This window comes from Callionymus lyra, chromosome 9 (genome assembly GCF_982586985.1).
Source record: "Callionymus lyra chromosome 9, fCalLyr1.hap1.1, whole genome shotgun sequence".
NCBI lineage: Eukaryota > Metazoa > Chordata > Actinopteri > Syngnathiformes > Callionymidae > Callionymus > Callionymus lyra.
Window position 1 is genome coordinate 19,652,003 of NC_141826.1, and position 15,498 is coordinate 19,667,500.

Consider the following 15,498-nt stretch of genomic DNA (forward strand, 5'->3'; position numbering starts at 1 on the left):
TTGTCAGTGAGTGTGTGTGTTTCTGAGTGTGAAAGTCCAAGTCAGAGTGTGTGTGTTTCTGAGTGTGTAGATCCATGTCAGTGTGTGTGTTGCTGATTGGGCGAGTCAGTGTGTTTTTGTTTGTGTGTGAGACTGTATCAGTTTGTAAGTGCATGTAAGTGAGTGTGTGTGTTTCTGATTGTGTGAGTCTGTGTCAGTGTGTTTTTTTGTGTGAGAGACCGTGTCAGTGTGTAAGTGCATGTCAGTGAGTGTGTGTGTTTCTGATTGTGTGAGTCTGTGTCAGTGTGTTTTTGTTTGTGTGAGAGACCGTGTCAGTGTGTAAGTGCATGTCAGTGAGTGTGTGTGTTTCTGATTGTGTGAGTCTGTGTCAGGGTGTATGTGTGTTAGAGCTGCTGTTATATTTTAATTAAACTGAGCAGCAGGTTTTAATTACGACCATGATAAACAACATCACTTTCTCACCACTTCTTCAAAGCAGTGACCTGATCGCACGAAGATGTAGACACACACAATCACACACTCACACACTCACACACTCACACACTCACACACTCACACACACACTCTCACAGTCTCGGTGGCGTTCAGGGTGTTGATGGAGTTAGTCTCAGACTCCCAGCACTCATCATCATCCGACCCGGACTCAAACTACTGCACTGGTGTTGACACTCTGGGACACTGGAGTACCTGGAGGAGCCAGTGTAGAGGAGCTGGAGTATGTGGAGGAGCCAGTGTAGAGGAGCTGGAGTACCTGGAGGAGCCAGTGTAGAGGAGCTGGAGTATGTGGAGGAGCCAGTGTAGAGGAGCTGGAGTACCTGGAGGAAATGCTCACAGACAAACAAACGAACGAAAAGGGAGACGATCGACATACAAGACTTTGCAGATGGTTCTGAGGAAGTTTCTTCTGTCAATTAATCCACTTCAACAAGCAGGAAGTGATGTCACTATCAGGACACTATCAAGATGAATGACTTATTTTCCCGAAAACACACCATTCACCCCAAGTCACTCTCTGGGTTCATAGAGCTGATGAAGTGTGTTAAGATCCTAAATTAAATTGACTACATGCAAAAATATTAGCGTCATTCTTAACTAGCTACATGCTAAACCAGTAGCTAGTTCTATGAACCGGCTACATGCTACATCAGTAGCTAGTTCTATGAACCGGCTACATGCTACACCAGGAGCTTCTTCTATGAACCAACTACATGCTACATCAGTAGCTTCTTCTATGAACCACCTACATGCTACATCAGTAGCTTCTTCTATGAACCACCTACATGCTACATCAGTAGCTTCTCCTATGAACTAGATAAATGCTACATCAGTAGCTTCTCCTATGAACTAGATAAATGCTACATCAGTAGCTTCTTCTATGAACTGGCTACATGCTACATCAGTAGCTCCTTCTATGAACTGGCTACATGCTACATCAGTAGCTTCTTCTATGAACCAACTACATGCTACACCAGTAGCTTCTTCTATGAACCAACTACATGCTACATCAGTAGCTTCTTCTGTGAACTGGCTAAATGCTACATCAGTAGCTTCTTCTATGAACTAGCTACATGCTACACCAGTAGCTTCTTCTATGAACCAACTACATGCTACATCAGTAGCTCCTTCTATGAACTGGCTACATGCTACATCAGTAGCTTCTTCTATGAACTGGATACATGCTACACCAGTAGCTTCTTCTATGAACCAACTACATGCTACATCAGTAGCTCCTTCTATGAACTGGCTACATGCTACACCAGTAGCTTCTTCTATGAACCAACTACATGCTACATCAGTAGCTTCTTCTATGAACTGGCTACATGCTACATCAGTAGCTTCTTCTATGAACTAGCTACATGCTACACCAGTAGCTTCTTCTATGAACCAACTACATGCTACATCAGTAGCTCCTTCTATGAACTGGCTACATGCTACATCAGTAGCTTCTTCTATGAACTGGATACATGCTACACCAGTAGCTTCTTCTATGAGCTGGCTACATGCTGCACCAACAGCTTCTTCTATGAACTGGATACATGCTACACCAGTAGCTTCTTCTATGAACTGGCTACATGCTACATCAGTAGCTTCTTCTATGAACTGGATACATGCTACACCAGTAGCTTCTTCTATGAACTGGATACATGCTACACCAGTAGCTTCTTCTATGAGCTGGCTACATGCTGCACCAACAGCTTCTTCTATGAACTGGATACATGCTGCACCAACAGCTTCTTCTATGAACTGGATACATGCTACATCAGTAGCTTCTTCTATGAACTGGCGATAAGCTCAGTGAAGAGGAAGCAGAGGGAGTATCAAGTCGTTGATCCTCCATCTTCTGCTTCTCTGTGTGTGTCCAGATTAAGTTGTGGAGACTCCTCGCTGCTGATCCAGCTCCTCAACAGGCAGGGGACCCTCCATCCTCCCTCCTCCTCCTCCTCCTCCTCCTCCTGACTCACCTTCTCGCCTCCCTCCTCATCCTCAGTTCACATTTAAGTGGGTTTGTTTGTTGTACTTGTGGTTCAGAATATACAATGAGATAAAAAGTGGGGGCCACATCTCCATGGGCAACAGTTTAGAGGCCCTCCCCTCAATTAACCCCGTGGTCATGGCCGACACCAACACACACACACACACACACACACCGACACACACACATATTCATTAGATAACACACATTGATATGCAAGATACACAAGTCCATGAACAGTCCGGGTCAGACTGAGGCTGCTGCTCATAATTCATAACTCTCTCACACTCACACACACACTTTCACACACCCACCCACACACACACACACACACACACACAGAAGGTAGCGCTCGGCTCAGAGCTGCATGCTGTATTTACAATTCGGGTCACACACACACAGAGATAAAAACACACAAGGCGAACATGGGTCAGCGGAGCTGCACTTTAATGTTACACATACACACACACACACACATACACACACACACACACACACACACACACACACACACACACACACACACACACACACACACACACACACACACACACACACACACACATTTTGAGGCATCATTATGACTTGAGCAATGATCAACACAGTTTGACACACAAAATATATTCACAAATTCACACACACGCCTTCATGAAGAAGAGATGAGTAAACACTTATACAAGTGTGTGTGTGTATGTGTGTGTGCATAACAATGCACATGAGTATATACATACACATGTTTAAGAGCATGCGTTTGTGTGTATATGTGTGTTAAGTTTTCAAGTATGTGTGAGTGTATATCCTTATGTGTATAATTGTGTATGTTTGTGTATGAATGTGTGTTTCATGTGTGTTGAGTCCATTTGTGTTTGGGTGTCAGTGTATCATTTGTGTGTGGTGTGGTTGTGTTTTGAATTGTGTGTGTGTATACATGCATTTTTAGGTTTGCCTACAGGTATATTTTTTACTCACCTGTGTGTATAATTGTGTTTGTGTACATATGTGTGTTTAAACATATGTTGAAACTTGTGAGTGTGTTTTGTGTGTATGTGTGATTGTGTGTACGTGTGATTGTGTGTATGTGTGATTGTGTGTATGCATGTGTGAGGGTGTGCGAGGGTGTGTGAGTGCAATAGTGCGTGTGTATACACCTGTGTGTATAATTGTGTTTGTGTACATATGCATGTGTATATGTGTGTGAGAAAACATGTGTAAGAATAATGTGTATCTGTTTGTGTGTTTTCTGAATTGTGTGTGTGCGTGAAAAAATCGAGCATCAACGACATCAGTGTCCACTGGTGTCGGGGGGGGGAGAACGGCGCCCCCACTGGACCGACCTTCATATCACATCACATCACTCCTGTGTGTGTGTGTCAGACGTGTTCAGGGGGACATGAGTGTGTGTGTTGTCCAGAGGCCAGATATTCTTCTGCTCCAGTTCTCTGGTCAAACACCAGCACTTCCTGTTGACCTTTGACCCCTCGCCACAAGTCTGTGCGTGAGTTTCCCTTCGGAACTTTCTTTTAGACTTTTTTGCTGCGCGGCTCGCGCTACTCCGGGTACCCCGGCTCGTGTGCCGTCGTCGTGTGGAATTCATTCCTCCCCCCTTCCCCCCCCCTTCCTCCCCCCTTCCTCCCCCCTTCCTCTCAGCTCCTTCACGGCCTCGTATTAAGCGTCATCGGTGTTTTTCGGAGCGAAGCGTGAAATCGTCCTCGCCGTCCTCCGGTCGCCAGCGGAGCCTCACACCCTCCTCCCCCCCCCGAGTGGCGAGGGTCTTCACGCCGGTCACGTGACACCTGGACCGGGCGAGGTCACGTGATTCAGAACCATCTACCGGGTCAAGAACCTACCCGTCGTCTCCTCGCGCCGACGCCACCGATTTCAATCAGGCCCGCTGGCGTCTGAGTCTCTGCTGGACGCCGTCCCGGGCCTTAAAGCCCCTTCATAGTATCTCTTTTGTAAGCGGATCCTTGGCCGACTCCGTGTGTGCGTGGGTGAGGAGCGGGGGAGAGCGGGTGAGGCGGGGGGGGAGATCTCATTTGCATGTGTAACGAGGTCTCTCTCCTCAGGCGGCGGAAAAATGAAATCAAATTTATTTATTTCGTTTTTATGTTGCGGCTTTTGTCGGCGTCTCCTCCTGCAGCGGCTGAACCTGATCCAGGAGGCCGATTACTGCGCGGGGGAGGAGGGGGGAGGGTGGGGGGGAGGACGGGGGGGAGGACGGGGGGGAGGAGGAGGACGGGGGGGGGGATTTACTTTCAATTGGAGTTGTTGTCACGGCGACTGCCACATGTGGGACAAGACGCAACAGACTTCCTGTCGTCTTCTTCTGGACGCCACCGTTTTTTTTGTCGCGCGACCCCCCGAGCCTCATCGTGACCGGGGGTACTCGTGTGGGTCTGCGCCGAGAGAACAGTGACACACACACACATTCTAGTGACACACACACACATTCCTGCGGTCCCTGACGCACTTGAACGTCTGTCCGTCACTGTGACGGGCAGCTGTCAGACAAAACAAATAAAGCTGTTTCAGTTCCTCTTTGTTTACGAACAAATAACAACCACTTATGATTCCTACACACAAATACACAATAACACAATTCAATGATGCAAAAGTTAAAATAAAAATTACAATTACAATAGTATTAATAATAGAAATAAATTACTTATAAGGTGTGAGTAAGAGTGTGTTTGCTTGGGTGTGTACTTGTATGAATCTGTTTATAGTTGTGTGTGTGAGTCTGTTAATGAGTTTTTTTTTATTGTGTTTTGCGTTAATTCGTATGTGAGTGTATTTTTGTTTGATAGTTTTTGCACAAGTGTATTTGTGTTTGAGAGTTTGTGTCGTGTGTGTATTTGAGTGAATCTATATGAGTGTGTTTGAGAGATTGTGTTATTATGGGTGTGCAAGAGTGTGTTTATGAGTCAGTGTAATTGTGAGTTTTTGGGTGAGTGAAAGTGTGTTGATGTATTTTGCGAGTCAGTGTAATTGTGTTTTTTTGGGTGAGTGAAAGTGTGTAAGTGTATTTTGCGAGTTAGTGTAATTGTGTTTTTTTGGGTGAGTGAAAGTGTGTAAGTGTATTTGGCGAGTTAGTGTAATTGTGTGTTTTTGGGTGAGTGAAAGTGTGTAAGTGTATTTTGCAAGTTAGTGTAATTGTGTGTGTGTTTGCACTAGTGAAAGTGTGTTGATGTATTTTGCGAGTTAGTGTAATTGTGTTTTTTTGGGTGAGTGAAAGTGTGTAAGTGTATTTGGGGAGTTAGTGTAATTGTGTGTTTTTGGGTGAGTGAAAGTGTGTAAGTGTATTTGGCGAGTCAGTGTAATTGTGTGTTTTTGGGTGAGTGAAAGTGAGTAAGTGTATTTTGCAAGTTAGTGTAATTGTGTGTGTTTGCACTAGTGAAAGTGTGTTGATGTATTTTGCGAGTTAGTGTAATTGTGTTTTTTTGGGTGAGTGAAAGTGTGTAAGTGTATTTGGGGAGTTAGTGTAATTGTGTGTTTTTGGGTGGGTGAAAGTGTGTAAGTGTATTTGGCAAGTTAGTGTAATTGTGTGTGTGTTTGCACTAGTGAAAGTGTGTTGATGTATTTTGCGAGTTAGTGTAATTGTGTTTTTTTGGGTGAGTGAAAGTGTGTTAGTGTATTTGGGGACTTAGTGTAATTGTGTGTTTTTGGGTGAGTGAAAGTGTGTAAGTGTATTTGGCGAGTCAGTGTAATTGTGAGTTTTTGGGTGAGTGAAAGTGTGTTGATGTACTTTGCGAGTTAGTGTAATTGTGTGTTTTTGGGTGAGTGAAAGTGTGTAAGTGTATTTGGCAAGTAAGTGCAATTTTGAGTGTTTTTGAGAGTTTGTGCGATTTTGCATGAGTGTTTTTAAAGAGTTTGGGTGTTTTTACGTTTAAGTGTGTCCGAGTGTGCGTCTGAGTGTGCGTCTGAGTGTGCGTCTGAGTGTGTGTGTGCACTATTAATAATTGACGTGTTCTTCACTCGTTGCTAATTCCGTCCTGCTCAGATCTTCTCGTGTTCAGATCCAGTTGATGTTATTTACAACGTCGTGTCTGTCACATGAGGGGGGGGGGGGTCACTTGAATTTCGGGGGGCTTCCTGTGTGATGAACGCGCTGACTTGGCGTAAACAGGAAGCCTTCAAACCGCCGGCGTTTGATGACAGAAAAACACGGAGACAGTCGGCGAAGTCGGTGCGGAGATGAAGACGTGTCGATTTTTGGCGTCGGATGATTTGTCGTCGTGACGACGGCGACGACGTCGCTCCCCGCTCCGGCTTGTCACTTTAAATCTGAACACTTAAAACGGTTCCCGGCGACCTCTGACCTTTCAAAATAAGAGCCAAGTGCGGCGTCTTCGGCGACGCCGCCTGTGATCGCGACGCGTTTGTTCACGAGTTTAACCGACACACAACTTCTGACGCGACGACAAATTGACAAACTCCGCGAGGAGTGTGTGTGTGTGTGTGCGTCGCAGGTGATGTGTGAGGAAGAGGCTCGAAATAATCCACTTGATGACTGACATCTTCGTGAAAGACCCGCCCCCCCCTTCACCCCCCCCCCCCGCCCTGGTTCCTGCTCTGTGTCGATTAATTAATTGCCGGCTAATTTAATTTGGTAAAAAAGAGCAGAAGGAAGTAATAAGTTGTTTAAGCGTGAATAAAGACTGACACGACAAAGTTCTAATCTGCAGAGTTTAATTAGAGCACCGCGGCCGACTGGGGGGTCAGAGGGGGAGATAAACGGGGGGGGAGGGGGGAGACAAAGAGAGCGACTTTGATTAAAAAAGAAAGTTTGACTTTTGTTACACAAAGTGACGGCACACGTGCTTCGCTGTGCTGCCTCCTGGCGGAGGAACCTCTCGTGATGCTGGTGTTTTATTTCATCTTCGTGAACCTTCAGGGTCACCGTTGTGTTGTTGTTCAAAATCATCTCTCGATCTGTGTCAGTACACAACTCTAATGCTGCGTCTACACAACTCCGATCCACACACAGTCATATATGTGTGTGTGTAAGTTTGTGTGCATGTACTTTTATGTTTGGTCTGTGTATGAGAGAGTGAGTATTGTTGGTGTGTATTTGTGTGAGTGAGTGTATTCATGTGTGTGTGTGTGTGTATGTGTCTGGGAGTAAAAATGTGTGTGTGTAAGTGCATGTATGTGATTGTGTGATTGAAGGTGTGCGATCGTGTGTTTTATGCATGTGGTTGTGTGTGTGTTATTCTGTGTGAGAGTGTGCTATTGTGTGTGCATCCTTGTGATTGTGTGTGTGAGTGTGTGTTATTGTGTTTGTGAGGGTGTGTGCATGTGTGTGTGAGTGTGTGGTACTGTGTGTATCATTGTGTGTGCATGCATGTCTGTTCGATTGTGTGTGAGAATATGTGTGTGTGATTGGTGATTGTGTATGTACAGTGTGTGTTATTGTGTTTGTGAGAGTGTGTGTGATTGTGTGTGTGATTATGTGTAGAGTGTGTGTGATTGTGTGTGCATGTGTGTTTGATTGTGTGAGTAGAGTGTGTGTTATTGTGTGTGCATGTGTGTGTAGAGTGTGTGTGTGCATGTGTGTGATTGTGTGTGTAGAGTGTGTGTGATCGTGTGTGCATGTGTGTAGAGTGTGTGTGTAGAGTGTGTGTGATAGTGTGTAGAGTGTGTTATAATCCGGGTGAGTGCTGAGTTTTCTCACGGCTGCTGGATTTTCAGTCTTTAAGCACTTCCCATGCAAAAGCGAGGTGCTTGCAAAAATGTAAAGTTCAGAGCAGAGCTTTAATAAACGCTTCGCCTCTGAACGTTGTGTCAGCAGGAGGCTCACACACACACACACACACACACCCCCGCACACACACACACACACACACACACACACACATGCACACACCTACACACACACACACACTTACACACACACTCAAACACACTCTCACGCACACAATGGATTTCAATTATGCATGAAGCACAGGGGGCATTTTGGGAAATAATTCCCAGTGCCCCCAACTCTTAACCCCCCCAACGCACACACATCTGCACCCCAACACCCCCCCTCCCCTCGCCATTTCATCCCCTCCGACGCACACAGACGCCCCCCCCCCCCCAACACAGAGTGATCTAATGTCACGCTCCGAGGAAAGGTTAGTCCTGGCGCTGATATTTCGGCTTCCATCGCTGACCTTTCTCAGGTTGTTGAAAATGCAAACTCTGCCCCCCCCTCACCTCACCTCTCCACCCCTCCCCCCCCCTCACCCCTTTCGCCTCCTCCGTCCATCTGTCACTTCCTGTCAGTGTCACAACCTTCAGGTCGTGCGACAACGTAAAAAATATCTTGAGGGAAAAAGTGAGTTTTGTCGATGATTCAGAGTTGTTTTTTTTTACTCTAATGATTGTTGGTCTGATGTTTGGTGTCGTCACTTCACCTCCTTCTCTCTCTCTCTCCCTCCCTTTCTCCCCTGCAGACCTCCGGCCTCTCCCGGACGTGGCGATGACGGGCAACTGCACGCGCGAGTGCACCGAGTTCGGCCACTCGGACTCGTGCTGGATGCCCGGGCAGCAGTCCCCCATGCCCAAGCTCTCCACCTTCGTGCCTTACCAGGAGACGGACGGGGCGGACCAGCCTCTGGCCAACGGGAGCCCCAAACCCCCCATCGCGGAGGAGCGTGGCGGTGGCGGCGGCGGCGGCGGCGGCGGCGGCGTCTCCAAGGTGGCTAGCATGCGCTTCATGGCGCCCTACAGCAGTGCCTACCCGCTCGCCGCCGACCCGTCAGGGAAAGACTGTGGGAGGGAGGACATCCCGCTGAGTCAGACGTCCGAGTACCACTCCGCGAACACCCCGACCGGCCAGACCTCCAAGAGGGAGATCTACCTGTGAGCCCCGCCCATCGACCCCCAACGACCTCCCCCCAACCATCGCCCCCTCACTGCCCTGTGCCTACCTACTCGCAGCACCTTCCCTGTGACGAAGGCTTTAGCCCCGCCCACCGGCCCCTCGACCAATCAGATGTAACATAGAGTGAGTGACATCAGTGTGGACGGAATGTAAAATCGTGACTCGTGTCTCGGAACCTCTCCGGCCGCCCCCGGAAGGTTCCGGTTCTGTACAGATGTAAATACTTACCACCGACGGACACGTTGACTTTTCGCCGGATTCTTTCGCATGTTTGGAGCGACGACGCCCTCTGCAGGAATTCTTGAGCATCACCACCGGTGCCGCGTTTTAAAACACTTTCCCGTTTTTTTCAGTTTCGTCGCGACTTCTTTGAGTAAAATACCGGTTCAAACGATCGACAGGGTCTTCTCTCAGGAGGCGGGGCCACGTGCTTTTGTAAATTATTTCTCGGTGAGCACAACGATGTTATCGCTCGGTCGGGAGAGACAGGAAGTGGTTCTGAGGAGGTGGAGTCAGAGTCACATGACCCGCGTGACACGTGGAGTCTGAGGATCCGTGACCGAAGTAACACGTCTGAACCGACTCACGACTGAAAGTGTCCTCCAACCATGTTCGTTGGAAGTTTACATCGTAGCAGAAGAGTTCGGCTGCAGTTCGACAATGTTTTGACGAGATTTTGACGATAATTCAACTACATTTATACAATAATTCAACAAAATTTTGACGATAATTCAACAACATTTTGGCAACAGTTTAATAAATATAAACAACGTTTTCGAAAACAGTTCAACAACATTTACCAAACAGTACGACAACAATTCAACGACAGTTTTACAACAATTTTACAACATTACGACAAAAATGTAACAACATTTCAACAACAGTTTGACGACAAATTAACAACATGTTGAAAACATTATGACAACAATTCAACAAAAGTTTGACGACAAATTAACAACATGTCAACAACAGTTTAAAAATAATATAACAACATTTAAAAAACAGTATGACAACAATTCAGCAACCGTTTTAAGACAAATTTCCAACATTACGACAAAAAAATTGAACATTTCTACATTCGTTTGAAGACAAATAAATAACATTTAGAAAACATTACGACAACAATTCAACAACAGTTTGATGACAAATTAACAACATTTAAAAAACAGTATGACAACAGTCAATAAATGTTTGAAGACCAATTAACAACAATTAGAAAATATTCCGACAATCATTCAACAACAGTTTTACAACAAATTTACAACATTACGACAAAAATTTAACAACATTTCAACAACAATTTGACAACAATTCAACAACAGTCTGACAATAAATGAACAGCATTTTAACAAACAGTACGACAACAATCAACAAATGTTTTAAGTCAAATTAACCAAATTTTGAAAATATTAGGACATCAATTCAACAACATTTAACAACAAATTTTCAACATTCAGACAAAAGTATGACAACAATTCAAATACAGTTTGACAACAATTCAACTGAATTTAAAGTTCAACAAAAATTCTAAAATATATATATATATTTTTTTACAACAATTAAACAACATTTCAACAAACAGTTCAACAATTATTAAAAAAAAAGACAACAACAATCAACGACGAATAAACAACATTCAGACGACAGCACGACAACAATTCAATGACAGTTTAACAACAATTCAACAACGATCACACAAAAGTTCAAGTTGACGAGCGGACTCCTGTGAGGTCGGGCTACAGAACCGACTCCTCACTGTGGCCAGAACTGCTGCATCAGCAGACATGAAGAGAGGTCGGAGGTCGACTACGAGCTGAAATGTTTGACCTCAATTAGCCTCAGATTACTAGAACCTATGACCTGTATGTGTGTGTGTGTGTGTGCGCGGGTCACCTCGCCCCTCGGGCTCCTCACACACAAAGTCATTGTGCGTTTTTTGAAGTGTGTGTCGGACTGAACTTGAGACCCGGAGCTCGTGGAACCGACTCGTCTCGCTCCAGCAGCAGCGGAACCTCGCGTCGACTCGACTCCACCCGAGCGACGACGACTCGCGTGGAGATTAAAACGCTGACGAAAAAGAGTTTATATTTAAATTGTTGATAGATTTTTTTTTTTTTTGTAAACAAAAATCGTGAAAAGGAAAACGTCGGAGCCTCAAGAAAAATGTTAATCACATGATCTGAACTCCCATCATGCACCCCTGCAGCCTCAGGTTCTCGCACCGCTGTGACCCCGACACGAGTGGAAAAGGTTCCTCGTGCGACGTCCACTGATTTTTATAGTTTTCGTTGTGTATTATACAAAAGTTGTGCAGCATGAATCAATATTCTACTTTTATTCCTTTTTACCTGCTGGGAAGACGTCGGACGGAGTCGCTCGTTAACGTAAAAAAGCGCACACGTGGCCTGAAAGATCGCACACTTGACAAACACACTGAAGATCTGAGATCCAGGTTTCACGATATTTTTTGGCAAACAGATTTTTTGTCGTGATTATTTTTTCCTTTCGCTTAACACCATTTGTCGGATTCATTCCACGTTGATTTGACTCGCGGCGACGTCGGTGTCTTAAAAAAAGGAAGTTCGGAAAATTAGTTCGGTAACATAAAAAAAAAAAAAAAAAGGCTGAGTCACTTTAGTGTGTATCAAAGATTGCGGTGTAAGACTTCATTGTGTATAACGAAGCTTCTAGTGGTGTTGGACTCTTTATAATATAGCCCGTCTGTTTGTACTCGTTTTGGCCACTAGGGGAACTATTAACTTAACGACATTTGTATGTGAAAGTTTACAGAATTCTGACCAACATTTGTACACTGTACGGGCGAAGTTTGTTAATAAAACGCAACGTTAGTTTTTCCCTTGTTTGCTGAAAAGTTTTGAATAATTCGGAACCTATAGTGACTATTTTTTTTATTAATTTATTCGTGATGATCTTACTGGGATAGATTTGTCACGATGTGGTTGAAAAAACGTTGTCGTTCATGACGTGACTTGAAGCGTCATATATTTTGCGAATTATTCCCGACACCTCTGGCCACGCCCACATGTCGTAGCTTTGTGTTTTCTAGAGCTCGGCGACGTTTCTACGCCCCGAGTTGAAATGTTTACAAAGAAAAGCTACGAGATTCTACACGTTTTTAACGATATAAGTACGTACGATACACGAATGTTAGCAGTACTCTTAGCGTTTGTACGTGCTGCATTTTGCAAGACGAATTACAGTCTTTAAAGTTTTAGCTCAACGACACAGACGAGTATAGTAATCCATGGAAGTATATCAGTGACATCGGAATATTGAATTTAACTTTTTGTATGTTGAAACTTTGAATTTCTTTATTGAAAAGTTAATTTAATCCTAATTTTAACGAATCACTTTTTTTTAAACAATTGAATTCAATAATGTATACAGTGAAAAGTTTAATTCATTTTATCCAATAATTTAATTTTATAATTTGAATTAAAAAAAATAAAAAATGAATGAATCGTTTTTTACACAGAGTTTGATATTCTTGTTCCAATCATTAAAAAACAAATGATCTAAATTCAATATTTATTTATTTTTAGCCTTTTGAATTCAATCTAAATTTGTTGTTATAATAGCTCCGTATATTTTTAAAGTATTGTTTTAGTATATTAATATTATAAAAACAATTAAAACCGTTCAATAATACGGCGACACTGATAAAACTTCCGTTAAAATAACGTTGTTATCTTCCGAAAGATCGTGAAAATATTTTGGATAGATTTTGAAAAAAAAAAAAGAAAAAAGATTTCGTTGCAGCGAACTTTAGTTTTGAAATGTTCCTCTTCTTATGTGGGCGGAGACTGTGTTTATAATTTCCACTCGTACGAAACACGATGAATGTGCGAACGTTTTACCGTTTTTTTTTCCGACCGAAGCCATTAGAGGAAAACCCTCCGGTCGCCGCGGCGACGAGGTTTTTGTAGATTATTTAGGTTGAGGTGGGCGGAGTCTTCGTCTAGTGAAGCTTGTTCTCTGTGCAGTTCTATGTACACGCGAGTGTAGGTTTATAAACGTATATATATATCAAACACGAAGACGTCCACCGCGTTCCTTCCGTAGAAAGTGCTGAAACGTAGGAGCGTCGCTCGGAGCGTCGTCGATCACCTGATCTCGTCGATCACGTGATCTCGTCGATCACCTGATCTCGTCGATCACCTGATCTCGTCGATCACGTGATCTCGTCGATCACGTGATCTCGTCGATCACCTGATCTCGTCGATCACCTGATCTCGTCGATCACCTGATCTCGTCGATCACCTGATCTCGTCGATCACATGATCTCGTCGATCACCTGATCTCGTCGATCACCTGATCTCGTCGATCGTGTCTGTGAAGCTTTTTAATTTTCGGGGGGGACGACACGTTTGTGCGATCGGCATCCGCATGTTTGAACTTTACGATGTGTTTGTTTGGTTCTTTTGCCGAGCGAGTCGAAGGATCTCTTGTAATTATCCTGATAGCTTTACAATAAAATACATCCAGACCAATCGGCTGCTCCGTTTGTTTCCTGTCTATGAAAAGTCCCAGCAGGAAGTGACATCACAAGCAGCTTTTTTTCCAGTTTGTTTTTCTCAAACACCATCGGAACGTCGCGTCCTTGACCTTCACCTCGTACCCTCATGATGACTCGTCAGGCGATGTTTCCGACGGCGACGGAAACACGATCGCCGGCTCGTCCTCCGGCGAGGAGCGGCGAGGAGCTGTCGGAACAGGAAGCGGACGTGAACCCGATCCGCTCGCCAGAAACCGGATCGGGGTTGGAGGAGGAGAGGAAGAGGACAGGGCGACACCGGAGAAGACCGAAGCCTCCGGAGGACGAACCGGTTGCAGATCCAAGAGGGACGCGAGCGTGAGTCGTCGTCGTCTCACTCTCAGGGGTGACTCGTGACACTCTCGGGGTCACATGAGTTCAAACACTTGACCAGAGAGTCTGATGAAACGTTCACACGACACCCTCCGCACTCAGGTTTCCTCCCTCGGAACAACTGCATACCAATGAGTCCAGCGTGTGTGTTTTAGTGTGTGTTTACGTTTCTATGGGTGTTTAAGTGTGTGTGGACTTGTGTATGTAAGTGTAGATGAAGGTATAGATGATGGAGATGATGGTAAAAATGAAGATAACGCCGATGACGAAGATGAAGATGAAGAACATAGACGAGGAGGAAGATGAAGACGAAGAGGAAGATGAAGATGAAGATGAAGAACGTAGACGAGGAGGAAGATGAAGACGAAGAGGAAGATGAAGATGAAGATGAAGAACGTAGACGAGGAGGAAGATGAAGACGAAGACGAAGAGGAAGATGAAGATGAAGAACGTAGACGAGGAGGAAGATGAAGACGAAGAGGAAGACGAAGACGAAGACGAAGACGAAGATGAAGATGAAGATGAAGATGAAGATGAAGAACGTAGACGAGGAGGAAGATGAAGACGAAGAGGAAGACGAAGACGAAGATGAAGATGAAGATGAAGAACGTAGACGAGGAGGAAGAGGAAGAACATAGACAAGGAGGAAGAGGAAGATGAAGAGGAAGAACATAGACGAGGAGGAAGAGGAAGATGAAGAGGAAGAACATAGACGAAGATGAAGAAGACGAAGATGAAGAGGAAGAACATAGACGAAAATGAAGACGAAGATGAAGAGAAAGAACGTAGACGAGGAGGAAGACGAAGATGAAGAGGAAGAACATAGACGAGGAGGAAGAGGAAGATGAAGAGGAAGAACATAGACGAGGAGGAAGAGGAAGATGAAGAGGAAGAACATAGACGAGGAGGATGAGGAAGATGAAGAGGAAGAACGTAGACGAAGATGAAGAAGACGAAGTGTGTCTTTACTTGTGTATGAAGGTGTTTATTTTTCTAAGCGTATTTATTTGTTTGTGTGGATGTGCGTTTAAGTGTGGATGTGTTATTTAAGTGTGTGTATGTAATTTAGTGTGTATGTGATTACGAGTGTGTGTGTGTGTTTTTAAAGGAAGATTGTATTTAGGTGTGTGTTTTAGTGTAAATGTTTTGGTATGTATTTATTCATTGATATTCTTTCCAGCTCGAATGCGTTTGAGTGTGTGTAGGTATTTAAGTGTGGTTAAGTGTTCATGCGGCCGTCAGTGTTTTAGTGTGTTTGTTTGAGTGTGT

At 44.5% G+C, this 15,498-nt stretch overlaps 1 protein-coding gene across 1 annotated transcript in view; it reads left to right on the plus strand.

The window, feature by feature from the left end:
• LOC148072180 (protocadherin-1-like) overlaps positions 1 to 12,702 on the plus strand; it is a 51,082-nt gene extending 38,380 nt beyond the window's left edge. Inside the window, exon 5 of the mRNA XM_087798536.1 lies at positions 8,911 to 12,702. Within this exon, the coding sequence (XP_087654662.1) occupies positions 8,911 to 9,323 (413 nt within the window). The 3' untranslated portion in view covers positions 9,324 to 12,702. The remainder of the gene's footprint in view (positions 1 to 8,910) is intronic.
• Positions 12,703 to 15,498: the final 2,796 nt, after the last annotated feature.